The 17,889-nt window shown below is 41.8% G+C and overlaps 1 protein-coding gene across 1 annotated transcript in view; it reads left to right on the top strand.

Moving 5' to 3' along the window:
* The window catches only part of ANXA10 (annexin A10), a 41,808-nt gene that overhangs the window by 10,441 nt on the left and 13,478 nt on the right, over positions 1-17,889 (top strand). Inside the window, exons 2-10 of the mRNA XM_063310552.1 lie at positions 1,092-1,173; positions 8,421-8,515; positions 11,435-11,548; positions 12,664-12,754; positions 14,774-14,853; positions 15,730-15,783; positions 15,873-15,966; positions 16,141-16,236; positions 17,437-17,495. Coding sequence (XP_063166622.1) covers positions 1,092-1,173; positions 8,421-8,515; positions 11,435-11,548; positions 12,664-12,754; positions 14,774-14,853; positions 15,730-15,783; positions 15,873-15,966; positions 16,141-16,236; positions 17,437-17,495 — 765 coding nt within the window. The remainder of the gene's footprint in view (positions 1-1,091; positions 1,174-8,420; positions 8,516-11,434; positions 11,549-12,663; positions 12,755-14,773; positions 14,854-15,729; positions 15,784-15,872; positions 15,967-16,140; positions 16,237-17,436; positions 17,496-17,889) is intronic.

The following is a 17,889-nucleotide window of genomic DNA, read 5'->3' as shown; positions in this document are numbered from 1 at the left end:
ACTTTCATTTCCACAAATCCTATAGGCTGCCAGGTAGCAGGAGAAGCAGCAAATCAACCTGTTGGTACCTGTCAGCTCCAAAGGATCAGAAACCTGGTAGATAAAGAGCCATCTGCCTTCTCTTCCTACTTTTCCTGCCACAATCACTTCTTTACCTGTCAGTTCTCTGATCCCATGAAGCTGCTCCATGCTATGGGAGACCTGGTGGGTAAAAGAGAAGTTTCTTCCAGATTCTTCTGTTATTGAAATCCTGTCAGGTAAAATTGGACCCTGACAGGAAAGAGAGGCAACCATCTCTCTTTCCCCTGCTTCAGTGTGTAGGTTCCCCAACCACCACCATTACTAGTCTGCTGCTGTTCAGGCTGATCCTGGTCTCTAAGATGGGGATGGCCTTGGAGACCTAGGGGACATAGTGGATGAATCCAGATTAAAAGAACCTGCCTGTTCTCCAGTCAAAAGCAGAATGGCTGTGGAAAAGAGTGCCCAGGGTCCAATCAGAAGAGATTGTGCCCTCAGCAACCTAGTGAGACCAACCCCTGACTATTTCATCAACCACATTGTCAATTAAGTGCCACAGATTGTGTCCACAGCAAAAATTGTGTTGAGAGAAGGAACATACTTTAAAACTGGAGTAGCTAAAAACAATAAGCTTCCTTTGCTGTGGGCTTGGATCTGTTGAAGGTAACATCGTGAGAATCTGTCATGTACCTACTGAGGTTAGCAGACATGGGGACAAGCCGTCAACCCATAGTTTAATGCATGAAATGTAAATACTTGTGCTTAATATTAGCTTTCATTTACTAAATGACAGAGACCTCAGTGAGCACACAAAACATTTTTGTGCTTATTTTTCCATTGCTATAGAATCTATATCATATTGCTATATATGATCTAAGCTATAATAATTACAGATACAACATTCAGGACAGAAGTATGGTTTTAAGCTGCATCTATTCACATTTATATATTATGTGTATCTTCATACTTATACTAAAGAAAAAAAATACTCAATTGAATTGTCTCTTTGGGACTTTTTTTTTTTTTTAATTGTCTTGCTTTTGAAAAGTTTAACACCATTTTTCTTTCCACAGATTCAGGGAACTATCTTCCCAGCTCCAAATTTTGATCCTGTTGTGGATGCCCAGATGCTTGAGGGAGCTTTACAAGGAATAGGTATTCATCTCAATTGAAATGTGGAAGCTGTCTTTTATTTGGGATTTCCAGTAAGCCATGGAAATCCCAAAAAATTTAAGGCTAACTTAAAACATATCTCTTAATGATCCTAATTATATTTTGAAGAAAACTAATATGTCTCTTAGGATATTAAAGTAAAATTTAAACTGCAGTCCAAAAGGTGCAGCCCTTTTTTTTCCTTAAAGAGCTTCCTTCATGGTGTTCTGTTCTGTTTGGTAAATGATTTGAAAGACTTGAAAATACAATACTGTAATGGTTGCCTCGTTACCCAATAAGGCACGGACTCACTTAGACGGGCTAAGGATTTCCGTTTATTGAATACAGAGTGAATATGCGCAAAAAGCCGGGAATGCGGGCGTGGCAGCGGGATACCCCGTTTATACCCGCGTGGCGGACCTTGTCTCCCTCCACCCCCTATCGTCCCACGAGTTGGATCCGTATCCCTGATGGGCGATCTGGAAGCGATACTGGTCTGCTGATGGGTGATTAGGGTGATCACCGCTGGTCTCTTCTGTCTCTTCTTCCTTATCCGTTGCAGGTGTGTGCCCCGGGGTAATGTGTGGAAGTTCTGCCGATCTGTTTGATGGCCCTTCTGGTTCTGGCAAAGGTGTGCCTCCTTTGTCCCTTGATTGTTTTTGGTGGTTGAGTGCTTAAAGGATTAGGGCTATCCCTTCCTCCTTCCTGAAAGGCATGTTCCCCATTGTGATGCATGGATGCCTTGCAACGGGGAACATGACATACTGCCCCCCCCCAAAAAAACTCTATGGTGCCGGTTTGTCAGGGTATGCTTCGTGGAAGCGTTTGACAAGCCGCTGTGCTGATACCTCTCTTGCTTGCACCCACTCCGGGTGGGGGAAATGCTTCCAATGGACGAGGTACTGTAAGGTGCCCCTTAGTCTTCTGGAGTCTAGTGCCTCTTTAATTTCAAAATGTTGTTGTCCATCTATCATGATGGGTGGGGGCAGGGGGGGTTCGTTGTGCCACTTTGAAGAGGTGACCGGTTTCAGTAGGGCACAGTGGAACACTGGGTGTATGCGTCTTAAGTTGTGTGGTAGGTCCAATTTGAAAGTCACTGGGTTGATGATTTCCGTGATTGGGAACGAGCCAATGAATTTGGGTGCCAGTTTCTTCGAGGGCTGCGGAGACTTGATGAACTTGGTGGAGAGGTAGACCCTATCTCCCACCTTGAAGTTTGGCTGCGCCACCCTGTGGTTGTCCGCGAACTTTTTGTATGTTGCTTGGGCGTCTGAGAGAGCCAGCTGGATGACGGGCCAAACCGTGGCCAGTTGTGCTGCCCAGTCGTCTGGGGAACAGGGCGGGGAGTCTAGCTGGGGCAGTTCCGGGATTGGAACAAAGTCTCTACCATATACGACCTTGAAGGGGGTGTGACCCGTGCTTTGGTGCACTGCATTGTTGTAGGCCACCTCAGCAAAGGGTAGTAGGTCTACCCAGTCGTCCTGTTGATAATTTATAAATGAGCGTAAGAATTGCTCCAGGGTGGAGTTAAGAATCTCCGTAGAGCCATCTGTGTGGGAGTGCCAAGCCGTGGACAGTGCTTGCTTGGTTCCAATTAATTTTAAAAATGCCTTCCAGAATTTGGAAGTGAATTGTGTGCCCCTATCCATCACCAAATGGGAGGGGGTGCCATGCAATTTATAGATGTGGTTTAAAAAGAGGCGTGCCAGCTGTTGGTGGAGGGAATGGAGGCGCAGGGTACAAAGTGCGCCTGTTTGGAGAAATAGTCTTTTACCACCCAGATAACCGTTTTTCTCTGGCTGCGTGGCAAGTCCACAATAAAGTCCATCAATATTTCTTCCCTGGGGCAGGAGGGGCTCGCTACCGGCTGCAACAGTCCCTGGGGCTTCCCCACTTTTCATTTGGCCATGGCGCATGTGGGGCAAGCAGCGACATATTCCTTTACATCCCGCCTAAGAGTGGGCCACCAGAATTGTCGTCTGACTAGATGCAGTGTTTTTATGAACCCGAAGTGGCCAGCTGTTTTATCGTCATGTGAGTGGCTCAAAACCTCCGCTCGCAATTGCTCTGGCACATACAAGTTGTTCTGTTTCCAAGCCAGACCGTTTGTGAAAGATACATTGTGTTGGTTGGTTTGCAACCATGTATCTGTTTTGAGGGCTTGAGTGAACTGTTGTTGCAAGCTAGGTGAAATTGACATGCGTTTCCCTCCCCCTGCGGGTGGCTGCGCTGGAGTGCGCTGTGTCCCGGTTTGGCTGCGCATGACGGCTTGGCAGCCCAGCTGTGTGTCGGTCCACACAGTGCCTACAATGTCGGATGCCTGACTGGCATCTTGGGGCCGCCTGGAGAGAGCGTCAGCTAGGAAATTCTTCCTCCCTGGTATGAATTTTAGTTTAAAGTCAAATCGGCCGAAGAACTGCGCCCAGCAAACCTGTTTGGGGCTGAGGCGTTTTGGAGTGCTGAGAGCCTCTAGGTTTTTGTGGTCCGTCCATACCTCGAAGGGGCAGGTGGCCCCTTCCAGGAGGTGCCTCCATGCCTCTAGGGCGGCTTTGATGGCGAACGCCTCCTTTTCCCACACGTGCCATCTCCGTTCCGTCTCGGAGAACTTGCGGGAAAGGTACGCGCATGGCTTCAGCTGATTGTCAGAATTCCGCTGAAGCAGGAGTGCCCCAATGGAAAAGTCGACTTGTACTACGAAAGGCTTGGTGGGGTCGGGGTGTTGCAGCACTGGCTCTGCTGTAAAGAGGCTTTTGAGGTTCTCAAAAGCCCTTTGACAGTCAGCAGTCCAGTTCAGGAGTGCTCCCGGGTTCCGTGACTTTCGCGTGTCTCCCAAGCCCTTTGTACGGAGTAGGTTGGTTAGAGGCAGCACAATTTCTGCCAGTCCCTGGATGAAACCCCTGTAGAAATTTGTGAATCCGAGGAAACTTTGCAGTTGCCTCCTCGTGCAAGGGCGCTCCCATGCCAGGATGGCTTGGACCTTACTTGGGTCCATCTCGATGCCCCTCGCCGAGATTCTGTAACCCAGGTAGTCAATTTGTGATTTATGAAACTCGCACTTAGAGAGCTTGGCAAATAGCTCTGCTTTGTGGAGTTTCCTGAGCACTTGCTTAACTAAGCGTTCGTGCTCCTCTTCCGTTTCTGAGTATACTAGTACATCGTCTAAGTAGACAAGGACCCCCTTGAACAAGTGGTTGTGCAAGACCTCGTTAATCAGCTGCATAAATACCCCTGGTGCCCCTGCCAGACCAAAAGGTAACACCTTATATTGAAACGACCCCAGGGGCCAATTAAACGCCGTCTTCCATTCGCCCCCCTCCCATATCCGTATGCGGAAGTAAGCCTCCCGCAAGTCCAGTTTTGAAAATATTTTGCCCTTAGAGAGGTGTGCCAGGATGTCCTTGATGAGGGGTAAGGGGTATTTGTTTGAGATGGACGCGGCATTCAAGCCGCGGTAGTCCATACAAAGCCTCAATGTCCCGTCCTTTTTTTCCCTGAAAAGGACTGGGGCTCCGACTGGTGAGTTAGCAGGCTCAATGAAGCCGCGTGCCAGGTTTTTGTCTACGAATTCTCGCAATGCTGCCAGCTCCTTCTGGGTCATTGCATAAATTTTGGGCTTTGGTAAGGGTGTATTGGGAACCAGTTCTATTGTACAGTCCATTTTTCTGTGGGGGGGGGGGAGTTTGTCCGCCTCTTTTTCCCCGAACACAGCTGCGAACTCTGCGTACCTTTCTGGCAATCCTGCCCGGGCCGCTTTTTCCAGATGTGTAATTGTGGATGCTGCCCTCCCCACTGCAGCACGGGGGACCTGATCCCCTGTAGGCGCTTGATAGGAGCCATCTGGGAAGGTGATTGTCCTGGTCTGCCAATTGATGTGTGGGTTCCGTCGCACCAACCACGGGATACCCAGGATTATTAGTGGTTGGCCCACCGGTGCCACGATAAATTGCAGGCTTTCCCGGTGGCCGCCGAGCTGCAGCACCACTTTGTCGGTGTATTGGGCGACCGCCCCTCCCCCGCTGCTGATCCGTCCAATTGAGTGAAAACGATATGGTGCTGAAGTGGATAGCAGCGGAGGTTTAAATCGGCCGCCAGGTCTGGGTGCATCAAGCACCTGGAGCAGCCCGAGTTGATCAGGGCCCAAATTTTTACAGACTTCAGCTGTGATCTCAGTTCAACCTTGACATACAAGGTGGGGCAGTTTTCACTCACCCAGTTGTTGCTGCGCCCTTCGTGATCCCCCACCTGCCTCCTGGCACTTCTTAGGGCAGGTGGTTGGCGTTTCCCGCCGGCTCGTCGTCGTCACTCGCTGACTCTTCAATGGGGTAGGGAAAAGATTGCTGTGCGACTTCTCCAGTAGCGGCTGGCACCTTTTTAGGCAGTGATGGTGGTTTGCCTGGTGGTTTCCACGGTCTGTTGTTGTTGGCTTTGGTGTTCAGGCAGGATGCAGCTTTGTGCCCCTCCTTCCCGCAACAGAGGCACTGCCCTTTGGCAAATAGCCATTCCCTCTCTTCCCGCCAGGATTGGGGTGCTGGTCTCACCAGTCCAGCCACGGTTCGGGGCCCCCTTGTCATTGTCGTTTGCAGGGCTGTTCGCTTTACTTGTAAAAAAGTTTCTTGGGCATTTTCTGCCTTTCCAGCCAGCTGTATCCACTCAACAAGAGTGGTAGGGTCGTCCCTGCCTAACGCCCACCTCAAGACGTTCAGGTCCAGACCCTCCTCAAAGCGCTCGATCAGGGTCGATTGTGACCAGTCCTCCACCTTTCCAGCCAGGGCTTGGAATTCCATGGCATAGTCTGCCACAGAACGTTGCCCCTGGCTAATTCCCCTTAATGCTCTTTTTGCTCTGTCCTTTTCAAGGGGATCTCTGAAATGTAGGTCAAGCACTCATATGAAATCGTCGACGTGATCTAGTTCTGGGGCACCTGCTTGGCACATCTGGATGTACCAATCAGCTGCCCTTCCCCGTAGTTTGTTTGCTATTGCGTTGATCTTGCCTTTTTTGGATCTGAAATATTGTCCATATTCCTTTATGTAATTTTTTGTGTTGGTGATGAAAAAGGACAGCTTGGTCAGGTCTCCATCGAACTTGACCCCAAGGTCTTTGACTCCTGCTCCCGGTGGGTTCCACCTCACCTCTGGGCATGTGGGCACTTCCCAGGCTGTCGGGGTTCTCCATCCTCTATGTGGGGATTCCCTCGGCTGGGTTCCTGGTGGCGTTGCTCCCGTCTCGTGCCTGCTCCAACCTCGACCCAGATGTCGCGTTTCTGGGATGGGGGGGGAGACGACCTCCGTCTCGGTTCGGCACGGAGACCTCTGCCTGGTTCCACATCTTCTTCTTGCCACCTCCGTCCCCGCCCCCGATGTCCCGTCTCGGAGGTTGGGGGGGTGATGTGTCTCCGGAGCCTGGTTCCGGCTCACCTCTCCCTCGGGTTTCCCACCCAATCGCCAACCTCAGGAGCAGCTGCTCTATTGACTCCAGCCTGGATTCTACCATGCTGAGCCGCTCATCAGCTGGGGAGCCGTCCTCAGGCCATCCGCTCCGCCGCCTTCCCTCCGCTCCTGGGGTTGTTGTGCAGCGCTGATCCTTCGCCTCTTTCGACGCCCCGAAGAGTCCGGGCAGGGATCCCGCCATCTCGTCCAGGGTGACCCACTTGCCTTGCGACTCTCTCGTGGCTTCGAGAGTCCCACTCCTCCCAGTCTCCTCCTCCGAGCTCGATCCCGAACCTCCTCGGACTTTGTTGTGTCGGGGTGCATAGGTCCTTCCAATCGCTCATTCCATGGAGCCAGGTGACCTGTCGCTGGTCCTTGGGTTGCCGCCGCTCTGTCGGTGGATTCCGTCCATCGCCAACTCGGGTCCCTCACAGATCAGATCTGGATTGGCGCTGGCGGAAAAATTTTTTTCGGATTCCCGGCTTTATGTAACAGTTGCCTCGTTACCCAATAAGGCACGGACTCACTTAGACGGGCTAAGGATTTCCATTTATTGAATACAGAATGCATACGTACAATAAGCTGGGAATGCGGGCGTGGCAGCGGGGTACCCTGTTTATACCCACGTGGCAGACCTTGCCTCCCTCCACCCCCTATTGTCCCACGAGTTGGATCCGGATCCCTGATGGGTGATCTGGAAGCGATACCGGTCTGCTGATGGGTGATTAGGGTGATCACTGCTGGTCTCTTCTGTCTCTTCTTCCTTATCCGTTGCAGGTGCATGCCCCGGGGTAATGTGTGGAAGTTCTGCCGATCTGTTTGATGGCCCTTCTGGTTCTGGCAAAGGTGTGCCTCCTTTGTCCCTTGATTGCTTTTGGTGGTTGAGTGCTTAAAGGATTAGGGCTATCCCTTCGTCCTTCCTGAAAGGCATGTTCCCCGTTGTGATGCATGGATGCCTTGCAACGGGGAACATGACAAATACAGAGTCCTAAATTCCAGGATAAATTTGATATTTGAGTCTGGCTTCCTTATAAATAAATGTAGTAAAACCATCTTGGATGTCAAACCCACAATACTCTAGGAATCATTTCGTGTTAAACCATTCATCAACGTCAGTTGTAATTTTTTGTTGTGTGGAAGGGTTGGCAACTTTTTCCTGTAGGCGCCAGACTACCCAATGATATTTCAGCACTCTTGAATAGTATCTCAAAGATTTCTATGATCTCAGCATAAGCAGGAGGAAAGGGTGTTATTTTGCCTTGGCATCCAGGGCCTGGAAAGTTTGCCTGGAAAGAAGATAATGTCAGAAAGTGAATTTCTGGCATTCACTTCTGCCTTAGATGGGTGATAGCTGGGGCTGTTAAGTGGCCTAAACCACATAGACAAGTGGCCTGGAAGTGTGCCTTCTACTGGAAGCTCAATAATGCTAGCAAACTTTATTTATTATACTACCCATTTGGAAACAAGTATATGCAATTGCAATCAGTAAACCATTGTACACAGCTATAAAAATTGGAGATTAGTAACATTAAAATGTTTTATCAGTATCTGAAGGATGTAAGCACAACAAATAAGGATCACATATAAATCTCTACTTAACAACTAGCTCTTGTTCAACAAAGCTATTATTTCTTGTCTTGATGTATTCATATCCATTGCCCTTGAGAGATATGGCTATGCACCTGCTAATATGCACTATTTGTCAGTGTTATACCAGTCAGTCAAAGGCTCATAAGGATGCTAAACACTCATCAGTTTCAAACATTAATTGATTATTGCCAAATAAGTAACTCTTCTTTTAAAAAAATATTTCTCTTGAAGATTGTAATAAAGATATGCTGATTGATATTCTAACCCAGCGCTGCAACTCACAAAGACTCATGATTGCTGAGGCTTATAGGAACATGTATGACAGGGTAAGTTATTATAAGGGAGATTTTGTCTTTATTTCCAGATCCTTGTTCATACTAGTTGTTCCAATGAAATGTTTTGCATATCCAGTAACACTGCAATTTAACTGGCCCCAAATCAGCCCTCAACCACTTGCTGATAAGTATCATATATGCAAATCATATATGCAAATACTTTAAGATTGTTGATTGAAAACTACAGATCTGAAGCAAATGTACACACACAGGTATCTATTCCTAACCACAATGAAACCAAAATGACATTGTGATACCATGATGCAAGCTCTGTCCTTTCTTACTTGCTCTGTGATGTTATTCACAAGTACTGTATGTAAGAAAGGAGTTTAAGTCATGATCCCAACACATATTTCATCATTTCCCCTTCTGCCCTGCCCCATGGATGTCTGTGTAACATATACCTAACTTTATTGCAATATGTATTTGAATCTTTCCAAAATATTCACCATGTAAGTTGCAACTGGGAGTTGCAACTGAAAATATAGATCTCCAAACCATCTCAAAGACCCTTGAGCTGTTCTTTGAATCCTGGCCCCAAGCAGCAATGCTAGTCCTGATGAAAGGCAGTATGGTAGAAAAGCTTTACTATGACAAGCCAAAAACTTGAGAATTTATTTATTTATTAAATTTAGCCACCGCCCATCTCCTCCCAAAGGGGGGACTCCTTATGGAAGACTCTTAAACTCATACAGTACACTGCCATTTTCTTCCCTTCAGCATAGGCAGAAGAAGACTGGAACCATTTCCCCACATTTCAAAGTATGTTTATTCATGTTACAGCTTCTGTCCATAGGTAACCTTCCCTGAAATCATTTTAAAACAATTACATTTTAAAGCAGCCTCCATTAACAACAATTGAAGTATTTTAAAGCCTTAAATGGGAAAGAGTCAGAAATAAGACATTTACCTTTTTCTTCTGGGGAATGGAGATAGAAACAGAGTGAAGTATGGCCATCCTGTAGAGACTTAGGGAAGGAAGCGGGCATTTATTCAGCCAACATGTTGAAAATTCTTCCTGAGGCCCTAAAACAGATTAAATTATGCAAAATTAATCACAGTTTCGAATTCAGACAAAGAGTACATTACAGTTAATTGACAATAGAAGCAGAAATTTGCAAACTCTTCTTGTGGCTCCGCTGCAGGAAATGAGAGCAGTGATCACATAAGTTTTACCTTAAGCATTAATTTTTTTAAAAAAATGGTTTTGGCTTTCAAAAGCAATGGGGTGGGGGAGCATGGCAGTGGCATAGTGACATAATGGTATCTTAAAATTAGAAGGGTGATATTCTCATCTCTTCTTTCTTTTCTCTTGCACATTTGCATTTGGGAGTCCACTGAAACTGGGTCCCGTGGAAGCTTAATATATATATGTTCTTACTTATGAATTTAGAAAGTAGGAGAAATATTATAAGTTGGGAACTGCTGCTTACTTTTGTTGTAATGATCTTAGAGGCCACAAATGGATCCAGGACCATTGATTGCACATCCTTGTCTTAAATAGTTCATTATCATTTATTGCTGTGGTTGAAATCCCCAAGAATATCCTATCAGTTAATTCAGAGTAGACTCTACTGAATATTGTACAGCCTACTTCATAATAGAGGATTGCATGGAACTTAAGTTAAACTAAAGACTATACTTACAGAGCTCTTCATTGTCTCAAGCACATGTCTCAATGCAATTTGTTTTATTCTCTATATCCACTATTTCCACAAATTATTGGAAAAGAATAATAAGATCGATCATTATTACCATTTTTACTTCTAAAATAAGAGATATCAATCTGAAGAAAGTTGATAATATTGGCAGGTGATTGTATTTCAGATTGCTAGAAGAATATTGAAGCTGTGACTCCAGCATAACACAAAATTTTCTGAATGCCTTCTTACAGCTACTTTATCATCGTATCACCAAGATCGTTATAAAATGTTAATAATGACAGCTTGTCCTATTCTTTTACTGCTTTTCTATTTGCCCCATTTCCAATTGCAGGGGGTAGTTTTTAATTAGTCTTCATTTGTGTTATTAATCAGTTTTTCTACAGGCATGCTTTCAGTAGTAAATATCTTAATGAATTAATATCTATTCCATGTGCGATTTAATGGCTGTCAATGTACATTCAGCAAAGATTACATATTGTTTCTTCATTATAAATTCATTTTTAATTTGTATATATATTTCCTCACTGCTGTTCTGTCTGCTGTGTTAATTATATTCACTGGTTCTGTGGTTACATTTAATTATTTGCTTTCAGACAGCATATTTTGCATTAACCGTGCTACAGTATATTTCTTTTATAGTTTATATTCCCCCTTTATTGCTAGAACGTGTGACATAAAAAGTAGTCATTGACAATTCACAAAGAAATGTTTATAGCCAAGTTGCACTGGAGAAAATATTCCCATGGTTTGATTCATGCAGTCAAAATGCAGATAAATGTTGATTAAAGACAAAAATCCATGCTCTTATCCACATTCAAAAAATGGAAACAATCTTTCAGGTGAGCATCTATTTGCTGAAAGAATCACTATACATACAACAGTGATTCAGATGATTTAAAATGTGCAGATCTTGTAGCTATGTTTACATTGATCAGTGCTACATTTGTTCTAACTCTTCATCTCCTAACAAAAGCAATTCATCAGTCCCAAACATGCTCATTTGTCAGATTATGGGAGCTGTAGTGTTCCATGTCCCTGTCCTAACAGATTATTGATTTATGTAAAACATTCTATGGCTTCTTTAAAGGCAACAGGAGTGGGTTTTTAAATTCCTGCTATAACCACATAACCATTTAAATGTAATAGCTTCATATACCAAACCAATGCATTTGCACTATTTCTTTTGAAGAATTAGTGCCTCTATGTGCAGGACTATTAGTCATGACTGAATTTTTGTTTGTCAAAGGATTTGCTTGCAGATTTGAAAGATACTCTGTCACATCACTTCAAGGAAGTTATGGTTGGGCTCATGTACCCACCTGCACTTTATGATGCCCATGTGCTATGGCATGCTATGAAGGTATGTGTTATATTGTTAAATTATAAGAAATTCTATTTTTTCAACACTGCTTTAGAATCTTTTCAGTATATATAGCGTATGGTGAGTACATGACAAGAGAAAGGCAAATATATGCACACAGTCCACATGATTATATACAAAAGTTCTGAAGGGATACAGCAGTAGCCTCATAACTGGATGTCCAGTTCAGCTATCCAGGCGATCGCTTCTGGTGTTGCTTCATGCAGATCTTCTAAGGAGCCAGGGAACGCACGTCATGGGCAGTCTTGCACAATATGTTTAATAGTTTGCATATCGGCACCACAGTTGCAACAAGGACTTTTCAGTAAATAATGATAAACAATATTTTAAGTAGGTAAGCAAATAATATTTAATATATATAATACACATAATATTTAATTTTACAAAACATAGCAATCATGGTCTAACAAAAATTAAGCAATTTAACATCCCACTGATTTCAGTAACAGAATAAAGTATTTGTTTAGATTTATTTAGGTAAACGTTTATATATTAGTCTGAAAGGCAGCTCTTTCTGGTCTTATCTGTCAGTTGGTTGCATGAACTACTGAATGGCTGCACCATTGCTCCCCTCATGGAATAGAAAAATATAAGCTTGACCTAACACTGGCTAAAGAAAGAATAACTTCAGAAGCTTGTTTTATTCCTCCCTGCCAGATTGAACAATCAGTGAAACTGTCCGTAGTAAAACTAATTCTAATTATGCTGCTTTTTCCTATGTACACTTATTTCAGTGGAATTACTTTATCAAGTTAATGTGCTTGATCACATTATTCTATGTTTGGAAATGTGCATTGGATTCTAAACATAGCATAAAGTGATCAAGTACATCAAGGATGTAATTAATGTTAGTATTCTTCACTCATAAAAGAGCTTCTTTAATTTTTCATCTTGTTTAATATTTTTTAGGAGGAACTACTCCTAAAAAATATTGAGATAAAATCACTACTGCCCCAGAAACAAACATAAAATACCACCAGCAAATCATCCTACAGGAATGAACATTCATACTTACCTGTTTTAAATACATGCATTAATTGTATTTGAAGCCACTGAGTATATACCAGCACTGTGAATTTTTTCCTCCATTGTAGGGAGTTGGCACAGATGAGAATTGTCTAATTGAAGTATTGGCTTCAAGATCAAATGGAGAGATCTTCCAGATGAAAGAAGCCTACCTAATGCGTAATTATTCTTGATATATAAGAATTTTCACAAAATGTACAGTGGTAAAAATAATCAATGGACCAGGGCCGCAACTAGGGTCTGTGTCACCCAGGGCAAACATGGATTCCGCACCCATTTTGGTGCCCCCCCAGCACTCATTTTGGCTCCCCCCCAGTGCTCATTTTGGCGCCCCACCAGTGTGGCACCCGGGGCACATACCCTGGTTGCCCCCCCCCCAGTTGCAGCCCTGCAATGGACAATGTGCAGAGTAGAACCTTTTTTTAGACTAGTTTGATGAGATGGTGATGAAGACTCTTTCCTCCTTTGCCAAATGCCTGCACCATGATTCCCTAAAAACAGGCCATTCTCCAGCCCCTTGTATTCTTACCAGGGAATAAGGATCTCAGAGTGCAGTGGATATTTACATCTGAGTAAATATGCATCAAACTGTACCAAGACTCTGGCATTATATGCATCCTAAACAGGCTTTTATCATTTAAGTTGTCAGATGATGGCATTATCAGATCATTAGAAGATTATTTACTTTATTTACTTTATTTATTTTATTTATTTATAAATTTATTCACTGCCCATCTCCCCCTCATGGGGGACCCTGGGCAGTTTACAATAAAATGCAGTTAAAATTTAAAACCATTTCAGTATAACAATACAATAAAATAAGAATATAGTAAAATCTAAGTGGCAAGAGATTTTAATCAGTCCATGAGTGTAGGATGCCCCTCAAAATCACTTAGGGTGCTAGCCATCCCAAGGTATAACTATTCCCCCTCCCATTCCAAGCCTGCTGACAAAACCAGGTCTTTAGTCGTTTTCGGGAGTCCAGGAGCGAAGGGGCCTGTCGGACCTCTGGGAGGAGGATGTTCCAAAGGGCGGGAGCTACAGCAGAGAAGGCATGCTTCCGAGACCCCTTTAGATGAAATTCTTTTATAGATGGGGTCTGTAACATGCCCTCCCTGCATGACCGGGTGGGGCAGGTTGATGTAATAGGGATGAGAAGGTCCCTCAGATATCCTTAGCTTATTAAGAGCTGATTTTCACTTTATTCAATTTCAGAACAGAAAACAACATAAAGATCCTTTATATGCTATTATCAATATTTTTTGTAGAGACTACTACTAATAATTAAGTTTACATTCAGATTATTTTATACCTTTTACATGCAATTCTACTCAGCAGAAAGCCCACTGAGTTCAACAGACTATGTACTGAATTGCATGCATAGAAAAGCAGTCTCAGAAGATCACTCTTTACTTTTTTTTAATGACTTATAGCCAGAACGTAGCGAGGCTATGTGTAAAACAGATAAAACAAATAAAATATCATAAGGAGCTCAGCAGAAAAGCTGCTGCTCTATTGCCATTATTATTATTATTGCCAGAATTATTTTTTGTCATTCTTTTCTAAAGCAGAAATACTGGTTTCCTGCTATATTATTTTTTGGAATTCTTTGTCATTCCTGATCAGATCCTTACTATGCTTAGCATTGTTTATTTTGAAGCATATTTATTATTAATAATCCTCTCTTCTGTAAACATCTCCTTATTATAGAAAATTAATCTCCCTATAGTATGTCATTGTATGCTCACATGCCAAAATTAAAGAGAAATTTATTGTACTATTTATTTGCTGTTGTACTATCTTCTTACAGAAGTTTCTAAGAATTTTTAGGATGCTTAGTCAACGCACTGATAGACTATAGAATCTCTCTTCCCCCCATACACATTAATTATGCATAGTAAAGCACATCTAGCTCCTCTGGAGCATGAATATTACAAAGAATAATTGTGCAAACTTTCACTCAGTGAAGCTTAGTTCTTATTAATGATTTTCATTTTTGAATTGACAAAATGTTTTGTGACACAATTGCAAACTGCACTGATCAAGCTTGTATAGGTTATACAATTTGGAACAATATGAATTGCTCTCTTTTATATACAGTATAAACACTTCATAGTAATTTAAAATGTTTTGCTGACTCATTAGTTGATGCTCATATATTTATCATGTTATTTTTAGAATATGACAGTGATCTTCTTCAAGACATTTATTCTGAGACTTCTGGACACTTCAGAGACACATTAATGAACCTTGGTCAGGTATTGTATAAACAAATTTCCATTGTTGTTGTTTTTGAAGGATCACTTGGCATTTAACTTTGGAAGAAAGAATCAGAAGATACTTATTTTCAACACTTTTGACCAAATTTTAATTGTTGAACACAATCTGTTTTGTTGCTGAAACCAATTTGCATATTCTTTCAAAGGAAGCACTTAGATTAATGAACTATTTTGTAAGTGAAATAGTTGTTTTTTAAATAAATATCTCTGGAAGAATCTATGACATAGTTCAAATGTTATGCCATACACTTTTTCTTAAGTGAGTTCTTCATTCAAGGAAATCTACAGCTTGCTCAGCAATTTGCTCTGCTCTTGCTTGCCTCTAAATCTGAATTTAGTAATTCAGTAATCATCATTTGGTCATCGTAGTTTGAGGCTTTTTTTCCATTAAAAGGGTAAGGAGTAATCTTAATTTTCTGAATAGGATGAAATGGCAAATTATGATTAATATTAACACAAGTAATGATAGAAATCAGAGCATGCAGAATATAAACTCAAAATGCCAAGCCAAGATTCAGTATTATATTATAAATATTCTATGTATCCTCCTCTCTCACACACATTATTTTGCATAATATGAAATTATATAAGATAAATAGGAAACGCTGTTATATGCATGGACAAAAGAAGATGGAAGATGACATGGGAAAACCACCTGTGACTCGTATTCAGGAAAAAAGTAAAAGTATGTGAATAAGCATATATGTGAGAGGCCATGAGATTGATGGTCCAGTCAGAAATGATGTAAAACAATACTACAGACTGCCCCTGAGTGTATTTTCAAACTGCTGCAAGGGCAGAGAGCATGATTATCACAAATAGCTAAGTAAAGTTTTATCTGTTAACTTTTTCCAGGGAAGTAGACAAGAAGGCTATGCAGATCCTGCTATGGCTGCTCAGGATGCTATGGTATTGGCAAAATTTGAATTGTTTTGAGAAATTTTGAATTGCTTGATTTTAATGACTTCTTAAACATCATTATTCTTTCAACTGTTTAGGTCCTATGGGAAGCATGCCAGCAAAAAAGTGGGGAACACAAAAACATGCTGCAGATGATTCTGTGCAACAAAAGCTATCAGCAATTGTGGATGGGTAATATACATTTTCATCAAGAAACAGAGTACATACTGAATATTGAGTTCAATTTTAATTTAAAACTCTTCAAATTAGTAATAGTTTGGGACAGAAAAATTAAATTATTGTAATAAATGTTACATTTTTTATTCAAATTAATTGACAAAAATCTGTCTTTTTCCTAATAATAAGTTTTTCAGGAGTTTCAGAATATCTCTGGACAAGACATAGTAGATGCCATTATTGAATGTTATGATGGATACTTTCAGGAACTACTAGTAGCAATAGGTAAAAAAAGCTGTTTTTATTGCAGTTATGTTATAATCTTGATTTTCATACAATACTTGTATAATGTAATTTTTGTAGAAGTGACACATTTGGATGTATGTAATGATTGTGGCATATACAAAAAAGGAAAATTTGAAATATGGGCTAAAATAGACCTGTATCTGTGGAGTCCTTAGTGCTTTCTGAGCTTGGTTGTTTGCTTGCAGACATTTCATTACCTGACTAGGTAACGTCAGCACTGATGATGTTACCTAGTCAGGCAAAGAAACATCTGCAAGCAAACAACCAAGCTCAGAAAGCACTAAGGACTCCACAGTTCGACCCTGAGCTACATATATTCTCTTCTGTTAGACACCTGTAACTGCTATGAGAAATTACTACTAATAGAAGAGTTAATTGGAGTCCTTGACTAATTGCTTTTATTCCCCAAAATTTCCTGTGTTATCTTGAGAAAATCTAGATTGAGATCAAAATTGAAATTATAGGCAAAGCTTGTTTTTTTTTTAAGATTCCAGTTGTTTTTAAACATTTTAGACTGCAATCTCATAAACCGTTCCAAGCAATGGGGTTTAAATTTATTAGTAGACTTGATAGGGTCACACTGATACTCACATATTTTTCAGATAGGGATTCCAATCTAAAAAGAAAAAATGATTATCTTCCTCCCCCTATCAATTAGGTTGCCCTATAACTAGAGCCTAGCAAAAGCATCCTCTTTACATTTGTTGTGTTATTGTTATTCAAAGAATAGCACTAGCTATGTTTTTCCTCTAACAGCTTGGTTGCACTTCCTGCCACTATCTGGAGTAGTCTGGTCTCTTATTAGTGGAGAATCTTGACAGCCTGTGCCCCATAATACAGTATAGTGAGCTGTTTAGGACCTGGAATACATGGTTCCTGGCATGCCAACATCAGAAATTGCATAGGGGAAAGGGGAATTGCATAGGGTAAGGAGAAATGCCACCACAGTAAGCGCAGAGTAATTCCACAAACTATTTTACTAGGAAATTTTAGAACTCTTTAGCCATCAGTATATTTGTTGCTTGTTCTCCCACTCCTAGTACATTCAGCTTCATCTCTCAAAGGATGAAAAGGAAATGAAAAAGATCACACTACCAAAATATAATTAATTATTACTCATCTCTGATTCTTATGCCTAGATTTTGAAAACTGTAATCTCTCTTTCTTTTTCCATCTCAGTTCAGTGTGTTCGAGACAAAGTGTCCTATTTTGCTTCTCGGCTTTACAATGCAATTCATGTGAGTATTCACATTATCTGAAAAATGGTTTTATTAATCTTTTATTTCTTATGTAGCTCAGTTCTCTTCTAAAAAGGTTATAATCCTCAATTTAAATATGGTGCTTACTGGCTTACTATAACATGAGATTATAATCATGTCAATTCAAAATTCAAACAATCCAGCTAATATAGTAATTTGGCAAATGGCTATGAAACTATGCTTCCTTCCAATCTCTTGAGATACAGTCCGCTGCCTGATTTACAAATGGTTCCTAATTAAGACAACTAATCATAAGTTAGTTCAGTGCTGAATTTCCAGATAAGTACATTGAGGATGACCTAGCTGTTCATTCTGCAATATTACTGCCCTCCAGATATCTGGACTTCAATATCAAGAATTGTCAGGAATGAGT

The sequence above is a fragment of the Candoia aspera genome, chromosome 8, assembly GCF_035149785.1.
Source record: "Candoia aspera isolate rCanAsp1 chromosome 8, rCanAsp1.hap2, whole genome shotgun sequence".
Taxonomy (NCBI): Eukaryota; Metazoa; Chordata; class Lepidosauria; order Squamata; family Boidae; genus Candoia; species Candoia aspera.
This window is presented reverse-complemented; position numbering and strand designations above follow the sequence as displayed.